This window comes from Seriola dumerili, unplaced genomic scaffold, assembly GCF_002260705.1.
Source record: "Seriola dumerili isolate Sdu_G_001 unplaced genomic scaffold, Sdu_1.0 BDQW01000017.1, whole genome shotgun sequence".
NCBI lineage: Eukaryota > Metazoa > Chordata > Actinopteri > Carangiformes > Carangidae > Seriola > Seriola dumerili.
The window spans coordinates 2,621,330-2,633,734 of NW_019174272.1; the positions used below are offsets into that span (position 1 = coordinate 2,621,330).

General features: G+C 40.3%; 1 protein-coding gene across 1 annotated transcript in view; it reads right to left on the minus strand.

The window, feature by feature from the left end:
- Positions 1-9,113: 9,113 nt before the first annotated feature.
- Positions 9,114-12,405, minus strand: part of LOC111232021 (drebrin-like protein A) — a 31,551-nt gene continuing 28,259 nt past the window's right edge. Inside the window, exons 12-16 of the mRNA XM_022759355.1 lie at positions 11,616-12,026; positions 11,366-11,464; positions 11,139-11,263; positions 10,426-10,477; positions 9,114-10,311 (exon numbers count right to left, since the gene is read on the minus strand). Of these exons, the coding sequence (XP_022615076.1) occupies positions 10,175-10,311; positions 10,426-10,477; positions 11,139-11,263; positions 11,366-11,464; positions 11,616-12,026 (824 nt within the window). The 3' untranslated portion in view covers positions 9,114-10,174. The remainder of the gene's footprint in view (positions 10,312-10,425; positions 10,478-11,138; positions 11,264-11,365; positions 11,465-11,615; positions 12,027-12,405) is intronic.

Consider the following 12,405-nt stretch of genomic DNA (forward strand, 5'->3'; position numbering starts at 1 on the left):
ATCCACTTCGAGAGCCAGTTTTCACTGTTGCTGCTTCCAAGGAACATCCTTCTGCGACTACTGTGTGTGCGTGCGTGCGTGTGTGTGTGTGTGTGTGTGTGTGACTCAGGGTGGATGCTGGGGGAGCAAATGGGTGGTGGTTGGCGGGTGTAGTGTGATTCTCCAGGTGGCACACAGGGGCCCCAGTTGCCGTTGCCCATTACCAATTACCCCAAGCCTCCTACACCTGTGAAACGCATTATATCTTGACCAAAACACTGAAAGTAGGTGGTACTCTTTTTGTCTGACAGTGGCGGACAGCTTAAGCGATTTGAAGGCAATGCTATAACCAACTGTTGGTTCAAAGGGGATCATTCAGGCAAAGCCACAACTATTACTGGCCTACTATTCATATCTTTGCATGAGGCCATCATAATTTCCACACTAGCTCTGTATGTAATATGATTGGTCTCTGGTTTAAACTACAGAATGGTCTTTGTTGGACAGATCTCATAATCGTGCAATGTTCCAGGCTTTAATGGGCAATTACACTGTAGGGCCAGTCATTTATTTATTTAATACCATTGCTACCATGGCAATGACGTTTGTCTCATTCATGCTAGCATGCCGTTATTTATCTTTACTTTACTTCCCAAATCTCCACATTCGCAGAGAAAAATTAGTCTTCAACGTTTGACACTAAGAGTTAGACATCATGTCAACAAAGGAAGACACTTTACCACATATGAAGCTTAGCCAACAAGTTAGAGAACTCAGTGACTTAGTTTCTTTCTTCATGTCTGTTTGTATATGTGTAGAATAATAAAAATATGCAAATATTTTTGAATGGATGAGCATGATAAAATAACCAGTGCGTGCCATATAAGGCCTGGGCAGTGTGTGTCTGTTATGGTAATAGTTGTGGTCATGTGGGCTGGAAGTTGAACAACAGCAGCAAAACAAGCACTGACTCCATGGCAAAACAACACAAATGTGGATTTGGAACTACAGCAGATGCTTAATGACAGAGAAAAACACTTAATTGATTGACAGAATGAGAAACTGCATTTTGAACTCTTAATTACCATATGATACACAGTTAAGAATATTTACAGGGTAAGGCTCCTGAAGTAAACACACCCTGTGGAAAAATATGTAAATAAATACATTTCCACGCGCACTGTGTAAACATTACATCTACATGACAAAATAAATATGCATTGCAGGCACATATACAAACACAATATACACACATATATATATATATAGATGTATATTTCATGTTAAAATGTTTGTGTGTATTGAGAGAGACAGAGAGAGAGAGAGAGAGAGAGAGAGAGAGAGAGAGAGAGAGAGAGCAAGATACAGCAAGACCTAGAACATTAGAAGAAAGAACCAGATGGGGGCAGAAACTGTGATGGAAGAACATCACAGTTTCCAAACTTCAACACTATATGGAGCCTGGTTTGGGAAGAACTGGACAGAAAAAGAAAGGATAGCAGCTTACAAGTACAAAACATTAGTTGAAACTTCTGCAACAGTGTTGGGACAAACTTTCTAAACAAAATTTCATTTCCATTGTAGAAAGAACGTCACAAGTGTTCGGCTGCTGAATGAGTCAAAATTTAAAAATGTAGATCAAATGTGGAATTTAAAAAAAAAATCTTTATTCTATATTTGGTGTATGCGTTAATTATACATTACACTATGTGAATTTCAGAAACGGCTGGAAAAATTGGGGTGTTCTTAAACTTTCGAGTAGTGGGTGGCAAATGAAAGGGAAACCCTGAAAAATGAGTGGAGAAACAGGATGACAATGTTTTTTTGGTGGAAAGGATGGTGAAAACTTTGAAGCTCAATATCCACTTTCCTGGAGGCAGCTACAACCTGATAATCTCAAGATAACAAAATTTGGACTTTAAACTAAGGTAGGTATGACTGTTGCTACACCTTGCAATACCCTGCTGACGCACGTAGAGCAGAAAGGAAGGGAGTGGAGGAATCATGGGAGGAAATGGTTTCATGGCTGAGCTGACTGTTTGAATTAGTGTATCTGAAATGGGCATCGTCTGCTAGCACTCTGACATGGTGTTGCTCTCGCCTTTGGCATACATCCATCCCTTCAGACTGACACACATGCACACACTCACGTCGTCACACACACACACAGGGACACGCAGACACATACGCAGACAGTGACACACAGAAACACACATCGTGCATTTAGCTTGCCTTCCTCCGACCTCCCCGCTGTGTTTGACACAGCACCCATGATCCTTTGCCTCGCGGGCTGTGAGCTGTCAGAGTGACAGGGCATGAGGATGTTGACATGTGATGCTGCGAGACAGGATCAAATGTGTCATCATCTCCTGAAACAAAGAAACAAAGAGGTGAGAAACTCTTTCTGTATCATAAGCTAATTTTTTTCAGTGATACCACAGCCAGGTTTAAGTTTTTCATTTAATTTAATTTCAGTTTCAGCGATGATTTAGCTCTTTTCTTCTGCAGGCGCATGCAGGGGAGGCTTTGTTTTGAAACCAAAACTGCAGTTTAATGGACAAAATAAATGTCATGGCTTATTTCTTGTCACTTGTTATTTCCTGTGTGGATTCCAAAGAGAAGGGGTTGACATTCACAGTAAATATCTTCAATTTGCCAATTTTTGTGAACGGTAGATCATAATTATGTGGCACTACTTCACAATAGATAATACTAATAGCAAATGGATTTGGACCCATTTGGAGAAAAACCCTATAGTAGATGGGTCAATACTTAGAACTTAAGCTCTGTTATTATCTGATCTGAGCAGGCTGAGAACTTAAAATTAGACTGGGGCAAAAATGTATAAGACAACTGTAATAACCCTCTCCTGAGTCATCAGGTACAACTCTCAGTATGCAGACACACACACACACACACACAAGGTACAGCTCTCAGTATTTGCACGCGCACGCACACACACACACATACACACAAACATAAAGCTCTCCAGGTCTCACTAGCTTAGTCCAATCTGTCCAGAGCTGTCCAGGCCTCTGCTGTGCTAGTAGACCACACATCCACACATCAGCCCTTTATTGTTCCTTCCACTGTGGTAATGGAAACACAGTCAATGTGGCACGGAGAGGGAGGAAGTGGTGGCCAAGGGATGTGGGCCGGTGGGCCCTGCATGGCCCCTCCATGGTTGGCATCTCTTTATACTCACACACACACACACACACATTTAAACATACATATTACTGCACACAAACTGTCTTTCTCTCCCTCTCTGGATTTGACACACACATATACGCCGGGAGTCAGGCAAGCCACACTGTAGTGAAAACACACACCGCCCCTGCATCTCTTCAAATGCGAGGAAATCCTGGACATGTCGAGCACATTTAGAAAAATACTTGAGGTTTCGGAGAAATTGGGATCACCTCATCTTGGAGTAACGTGATGCTGGTTATATTAAAAAATGAAGGGGTGCCCATATGGAAGCCATCGCAGACCTCGTGCATGCACGTACAAATCAAAGGAACTCCAGCCCGGCTGCTAATGAGGGTGACCGTGACGTTTTAATGTTGTTATCCTACTGTGTGGCTTAGGTAATGGCTGTATAGGAAGGGAGGTTTCGTTCACACACACATACACACAGGGGGGTCTGGGTGGTATTGTTACAGCCTAAACACATTTTTATGGTCTTTTTAGGTTTTGAATTATAGTATCAGCTCTACACATAGCAGGTAGGGTTTAGTGGTTGGTTAGCAAGCTGGATTTATTTACTTTAAAATGTCTCACAGTAGCCAAACTGACACAGAGGGACTGGTGTTCAGTTTACAGTGAAACAGCAAAAACCAGTGGCTCAGCTGAGCAAAGCAGAATAGAATAGAATAGAATAGAAAAAGATAGGATTCCATGTCGCACATGCCATAATCTGAACAGAACAATAAAATTACAGTTTTTTCCACTTATGCTCCAGTGTGGCTTTCACATTTTCTAATTGATCTTTGTGTGAACAAAGAGATGTTAGATGCTGTGCTATTAATTGCCTGAGTGCTGCCCCTGGTTGCTGTTAGTGTGTGAGTGTGGCAGATACAGTGCGTGCATGCCCATGTTTGTACATTTGTGCATCTGTGTGTGTACTTGCGTGCTCCTGTGCTATCAGTCTTGGTCAGGTCCCTGCCGGGGTGTGTGAAGGTTTGTCTCCCTATGTTGTTGCAGCCTGTGTAATCATGGTATTAATTATTAGCTGTTTGCTCTCCATCATCCCCCTCCCCTGGGGCGGGCACTGTGCCTGGGCTGCCAAGGGCTGGCTCTGGGTGTCTCATCCACTATAAATCTGCATGGTTAACATCACAATCATTGGTACAGCAAGGACCAAGTTGTTGTACATGTCTTATTGCAGGGTGAAAAAAAAAATGTGAGTTGGTTAGGCTAGTATCATTTTTTTTTTTTTTTTTTTTTGCATTGAATTAAATGTTTTCCCCCTGTTTTTGTTATCGTTTTGATGTTGGTTTTTTTGTTTGTTTTTTCTTTTCTTTTTTTTTTTTGCAGCTGCATAAAATGGTGCAATGTTTTTTCCGTGTTTCCGAACCACACTTCTTGCCTGAAATCATGTAGTTCAGCCAAGAAATAAACAACGTGTCCCTGTGGGCCTAGCCTAAATGGTGTGAGAAAAGATGTCTCACATTATCCTGCTTGGTGTCCTCAGGCCAGGCTGTGAATTAGTCTCAACTCTATCTGATCTCATATGTGTCCTTTTCACACACTGCCACCGGCATATCCCCAACACTCACTAGCACACGTACATTTGTCTCCCTCAAATGGCACCATCGGCATCACTCCTTCAGAGATACTTGTGAAATGAATTGTCTGAGAGAAAGTCACAGCATCTGGCAGTGATTGTGGTGCCACAGGCAGTGTGTGTGAAACCCAGAGCGGGTGTATGTGTGTGTTTGTGTGTGTGTGTGTGTGTGTGTGTGTGTGTGAGTCACGAGGGGACAGGGGCTTTCACCCCTGATAGTCTTTTGGGTAAGAGACAGCTCACCCCATAATTGACCTCAGAGACTTTACCTACATTTGCATGTTGACTGGTGACTCCTGAAAACGTTTTAGTCTTCATTTTAAGAACATGATTTACTTTGACAATATTTCTCTATTCTTTGTGTAATTTTTTACTCTGGCTGTTTATTAAAAAATATGAAAATGGGCACAATCACAAGCAATCCAAAACATTTAAAGTCATTTACTGGATTGAAAGCAATTTAGAAAATCTTAAGATTAAACCATATTATCCGTCATTTATCTTGGCCAATTTTGCTTTAGATGCCTCTCAGCGGTTACCACAGCCTCTGTCATGTTTCCCATTTCTTTCAAATTCAATGATAGTCATAAAGACCAGAAAAGATCATTTTAGCAAAACACATTTTATGTCAATTTACTGAATGGAAACATAAATGATCGGTATGAACAAAAATCCAATAAACCTAAATCAGAGAGAGAGATATTTCTTCTGGAACCACAGCAGAGTTAATAAAAATCACTTATGGTTTTCAGAGAAACAACAGCATTTCATTGTCCAGGGTAACGGCTTGAAGATGAGGTAAGAGATTTGGACGAGCCTGTTGCTATATTCAAAGCATGATTATTATTTTTTTCATCTTTAGAATCAGGAAAATAAAGCATTTGTACAGAGTCTGTTGCATTAATTAACAACTACCAATGTTCCCCTGTGGTTTCCAGCCACTTTGAAGATTCCTTCACAATGGACTGAGAGACTTAACCATTTATGAACTGAAGGGGGGAAAAAAATCTCTGTGATTGGATCACAATGCCACATGTTGGCTGATTGCAAGTGCAGGAATTGTATCGTAAAAGCAAAAACCGCCTCTTGGGAATCATGTCAGGAAAAATCCCAGGGAGGAAATGCTGCCAACTAGTCTTCACCAATGACTGGTAAAAAGAGATTTTTTTTTTTTTAATCCATTTTTACTTCTTTTTTTTTTGCTTCAAGACAGAGAGATGTTCTAATCCTCTGTTCATTGTTAGGGTTGTGTGGGACTGGCCGAAGGAAATAGCTTTTTGATGGCAATGGAGGGGAAAGGGAGCTTTGCCAAAGAGGGCTTCAGAAGTTAATGGGCCGGTTTCTATGCTGACAGTAAAATCTTGGCTGGAGCCATCAGGAGCTTCCGAGGCGTTATCTACTTCAGCGGTTTTGAAGATTATCTTTAAAGGGAAAACAGAAACTGACAATGTCAAGAACAAGAGAGATGTCTAAAAGCAAAGGTTTAATCAAGACTTATACCAGATGGAATTATCACCCAGCTAAAGCTGATTTATGTTGAGGAAGCATAATAGTTTAGAGAAATTCTTCCCAGATAACGGTTGTAGCCTTGAGATCATCTCAAAAGCAAACAGCATCAGAAGTGGATTCACATTCTGAGACACCACCGAGGCAAGCAATGGAGTTTCTGTTGCCGATGGGTAATGTTTGATCCCATGGTTGAAATATTGCCTGTGGTATCTGTTGCCCCAGCAGAACAAAGAGCCAAAAAGAAAATGAAACCCATTTTCTCAGAGAGTGTTCTCATGTACAGGTGCTTACAAACACTGATCTTTATTTCAGCAAGGGAAGAAAAAAAAAAAAAAAAAACAGGAGCTTCGTAAGTATTTTCAGAATAACACTGGATGTTCGAGCTCTGCCAAACCTTTACGAAAGCAGAGCACTATGGGTACTGTAAGTTTCATAGCACTTGGGAAAGATGCAACCGGGCAGTCTTCTGGCACAAAAATTGGTAAGGTAACCTTAAGCCTTGAGGAGAGACACAGTGACCCTGTCCTTCATGTTTCCTCCTTCAGAACAGCCAAAAAAAAAAAAAAAAAAGTCCCAGTCTCACACTTGCACACAGGTGCTTGCAGCTACGGTAAAGTAAAGAAGGAAGGCTGAACACAGAGTTAAGAGATTGCTGTGGTAAGATTTTTGTCTCCTGTAAACCGACACCTCTCCCAAACACATAATTAATCACAAAAAGTTGCAGCAAACTATTAGTTAGATGATGACAGGCGGAGGTTGAGGAGTGGCAAGGAGAAGGAGGTTGATTCTGAAATGGGGGCTAAGAATAGTGGGCGTCTGCGGTTGTGTGTGCATGCATGTGTGTTTCATGCGTGTGTGTCCATGCCTATGTGCATACACTTGTGTGTGTCTGTGCTTATCCTCCCCTCCAAGTATCTCGGGGGTTGCCAGGATCTGCTTCAGAGCAGAAACACAGCCAATAAGCCACAAGCCATCAGCAGCCAGGTCAGATTAGGTTTCTGTCGTTGGCCTTTGTGCTGATAACACTACAATGAGTGGCACTTCCCTACCGCCACTTCACCTCGGCCATCCCACACTTGTCAGTCCTCAACCAGTCAGATAGGGTCTGTCAGTTAAATAAGAGATAAAGGGGAAAGTCAGGAGAGGAGGGAGTGGGGTGGGGTGAGGTGGGGTGGGTGTCTCCTCTGTTAGTTTAGCACCCCAGTGAAAGGGTTTTTGTTACTGATGAGGGTCACAGAAGGAAGGAACAGCCTAAAGACAAAGGGGAAGGGAAAGTTGATTGGCACATTAGCCGGTGTCCCCCTATCACTCTGTTTAATCTGAAGAGACAAGGGATAGAGCTGAGTTGTGGGGATGACCATGGGAACGGGGATATGGAAAAGCGAGAGAAGGTGGGGGGACGCAACTGTCGAGACCAATTTGCCTTCACGTTCTCCGTGCACAGATGTCCTCTCTCTCTCACTTTATCTCTCACTCTGTGGCTGTTTATCTTTCACACGCACACACACACACACACACACACACACACACACATAAAATCATATAAATTGGTGTTATAATATTAATATTAAAGTTTCCCTCTTTACTGCCTCCTTAAAACTGAAATTAACAATTTTTTTTGTCTATCTCTCAATCTTGCTCATTTGAGGTTTTCACGGTCTTTTCCTTGCAACCCAATTAGTATTTCATAAGAGGCTCATCACCTTTTCACACATATCACTGATGATTAGCCTTCTGGGATAACCTCGACAGAATAGTCTCCTGGATAGATTTAGTCAGTCTGTCAACAGGCATCAGTTCAGGCAGGATGAGACCCATGTCAAACATTACCTCTCTATTTCAGAACAGCGGCGCATCTGCCAAACACTGTTATTGAACTGGCACTACAAGAGCATAACCTGCCCCCCTCAACTCCCCTCCATAAATATTAAAGGTGTATGGTTAAGAAATATTAATGTCATTTTCAATCAATCATTACTACCCTGGGGGAAAATCCTGTTTGAGGTGTAGCAGCATTAGCAATTTTTAGCTTTGGAAATGTCTGGATATCCCACTTCTAAAATGTGTGTAACAATGAGCCTCCTCTCTGCCTGTCAAAATATTTTGCCTTTTGTCCTGAGGAATCTGTTCATTTCAATGAGCTCTGTCTCAATAAGGTTGTCTTGTTGGCTAATTGGAAAAGGCAATGTCTCCACCTATAGGTGCAATTATAGCACTACAGTTCACACAACTTTTTTTTTTCTTTTTTTTTTCTACCCAGTACATGGAAGTCAATCCATATAAACACAATAAGTACACCACATTATTGGAATCAAGTTTACTCATGAAACTTGAATATTAAAAGATGGTACTAATGCATACTCTTCCAATAAAATCAAAACTTAGGCTGAAAAGTTATATATTCTACTCTCATCGAGCCTACATCTCATCTCATCTGTCAAAATCAGACTTTCGTGTGTCTATAGCAATATTAACTGAACTATGAAAATTGTATTCATTAATTTTTTTGGTTTATTCATAAATAGTCACGTACCTGACCTATTTGTAGTTTATTTTGCACAACGTATAATTCCTGCAAAATGCATTTGTTGTTATTCAGAAACAGCGTCATTCTTAAAAGAAAGAAAACACCTATTTTTCCTGATGTTTAAAGACTGCACCCATTAACATAAAATATTTACACTATAAATTAATATTTGAAATAATGTGGACACTCAAAAAAAAAAAAAAAAGCTGTTAATAATAATAATGATAATATCCATTACAGTTTCTGTTTGTTGAAAACAAACGAATGTGAGAAATAAAGCAGGAGACAAACATTTTGAAGCAGTTCGAGTTTGTAGAAGCTATATATTTGTAAGTTTGGAGTAAATACAAAGAACATATATACCATCAAACAAGCATACAACATACAAACATACAAGCCAAGTATAGAAAAAGAGAAAATCTTTGACTTTTTTTTTTTATACATTCTTATATACAGCGTAGAGAATTAAGACATTACAGAAGATTAAAACTTAAAAAAAAAAATTTTTGTATCATCTGTGTGTGGACACAGTGTTTTAATTTCTTCAAATCTAGGAAAAATTAAGATGAGAAAGAGTCAAAAAATCTATGGAGATTTGTCACCATATGAACAAAATAGGCTACAGCCCATCCAAAGAGTGATAATGAGAGAGAAATACAGGTGTCAATGCAATGCCTTTTTCCTTTGCTTGTTTATCTTTAGTTATGCTGCTGTTCTGGTTTGGGTAATTAAAATGTGCTGTGAGACTGTCAGTAACAAATACACAGCTACAGAACAACTCAGAAAATACAGGAAGATGATTATAAGATGATGTCTGATACATGAATCTTGATTATATAGCAGTATACCAGTCAAGAGCAGTAAATTATTTTTTTTAGCAATGTAACACACAAAGCAAACGGTGAGCAGAATGGAATGCTTGTTATATGTGTGGATCAAAAAGAGGACTATACACTATAAAAATCTGTTTGTGTTTCTTACAAGAAAAGCAAGTTTGTGATCATTTGTCATCATGATCTGATCCCTCCCACCAACATTCCTACTGTATCTCAAAAGGAAATAAGTTATTTTGGTCCAGGAAAAAGGTCTTTGCTATTTTATCCAGGAAAATGAGGCTGGGTAATTTCTGCATACTTGTGAGAATATTTTGTTTTCTTCAAAAACATCAAAACAGAGAGTCACATTTTTTTCTTTATCCTTTCTACAAAATAGAGAGTACAAAGATTCAGTGGGAGGATTAAGGTAAAAACATGCATTAACGTAAGGGGAGATGGTGTCCCTGAGTGTGTGTGCTAGTGTATGTCTCTTGTGTGTGTATGTGTGTTTGTGTGTGTGCCTGTGTGTGTATGTGCGCTAGTGTGTCTGTCTGTCTATATGGTCTCCACATAATTGGCAGGGAACAGGCCTTGACGGCCATCTTTGCTCCAACCCCTCCACCAGGCTTTGTCCACCGTTTCCACGTCTCTGATGATGTCACCGGGTTCAAAGGAGATCTCAGATTCGTCCTCTGTGGGAACCGCAAGATAACATGGTGAAGACCCACTAATCACAGTGTAATTACTTTAAGTGGAGGCACTTTATGTGAACATGCGTGGCGATTATCCTCTAAATGGCAGCTTACCTGCTTGGTAGTCATACAGAGCTCGGACGCACATTTGTCGCTCAGCTAAAACCTGAGGTGGAGAGGAAAATGGATTCAAAGAAAGGTTGTAATCATCAAAGACATGTCTTGTTTAACAAAAATTCTCATGACAGAATCAAGGAAAACAAAATCATTTTCATGGAAACTTTCTTCGTATGAACTTTAATCTAAAAGATTAGGCACTATTCTATGTTTGTCTTATTGTCAACAATCCCACGAGGAGGCTATCCCGAACTATCAAAGAATTGATCTGTGTAGCCAAAGCCAGATCTTTTCTCTGTGGCATAAAGCTCAGCAGTTGTCCAAAAACTATTAACGAAATAATAGTGAAAATAATGCCTTTAGACTGACAACTGATTTTTTTTAAAACATGAAACTATATGTTTGTGACCCAATTTCAAAGATCTACATATTTATTAGGAACCAATGGTTTTGTGGCTGGGCTCCACAGACAGTGTAGGGCAGTCAGAGAGTACTGACTGACTAATAACATTGTTGTTGTTTTTTTGCCTTATTGGGGGATTTATTAAAAATTTAAAATATAGAATAACACCTTCTCTGTTTTAATATTCCTCACCAGTGAGGAAGGAACCATACAGTCAACAATACATTTTTTTAAGAAGAACAGATTTCCAAACAAATTAGTGCAAGACACTGTAGTAGTACAGTTTGTGTTTTTGTGGAGGCAGTACCTCTTGTCCGTTTTCTGAGATCTCCTGTTCCTTATCCTCTGTGATGTCATCCTCCTCCTGAAAATCATAGCACACAGCCAGCTCCGGTGAGCTGAGCTCTGTGTCAGACGGACTCAAAGATCGCTCTGAGGAAGACAAGAGTAAAAAGCATTCATCACACAGTCCAAGCAGCACAGAGAATGAATGTCTGAATGTATTACAATATTGTTAATGAATTCTTGCCAAACCTATGCCATTCTGTTCCTGTGTGTCCTCTCCATTCGTAATCCCATTGGTTGACGGGATGACGGCCTCGTGTTTGATTTCTTGAAAAACTGGCTCGGCATCTGAAATAATGATCATGTTGTAGTCTTTTGTCATCGTGTACCATTTTATCAAATGCCAGTTACATTTTTAGACAGCTACAGTACAGTAATAATATTCCTTATAAAATGTTAAACAAGACAAAATGACAGCATACAAGAACACAAGGGCTACCTATGACTGCTGACTCTTCTTCTTTCTCTGAAGGCTCAGCAGGCTCAGCAGCGCCCTGACTGTCTTCTGATTGGTCATTCTCTTCTCCATCTGTCTTTGTCTCATCTTCCTCCTGCACCACCTCCACTGGCTCCTCCTGTGATGCAGGCTCAGCTTCCTGTTTTAAAACCTCCTCCTCTTCCTCCTTTTCTTCCTCCTGCTTCTCCTCTCCCTCCTCCTCTTGCTCTTGCTCCTCTGCCTCAGTCTGGACTGGTTCTGTGGTAACAGCACATGGCTCTGGTTGTGTTACCCCCTTATCTTCCTCGTGCTCTTCTACATCCTCTTCCTCGTCCTCCTCCACCAGTACAGCTTGTACTTTGTAGCTAATGTCTGAGACCAGCTCAGTGTGCACGTGAGTGGCTGTGTTGAGGTCTGTAGATTGGAAAATTATACCATTAATGAAACAAAACTACGGTACATTTGATGAGTTTACATGTTGTAAAAGTACTTAAGAGGGTTTTGTATGTCCTTGTTAGAAAAACTGAACTACAAAGAATGCAAAAGCCAGGTTGTCTGGGTGCACATTTCACTTGAGCTTGGCATTACTAAGAGTATATGTGGTTATTTTAGGAATATTTAATTGTGACTGGACTGTAAAATTATTCTGAGCTCTGTCATTTCTGTATAACAGGCCTCTGATTCATATGTCTTGGCTGCTTTAGACAGTCTGGAGTATGTGGAGTAGTTTTTGGCAAAAGCATCTAAGTCATTTTAGCCTGTAATAAAAATTTTTAACAACCATTATTTAATG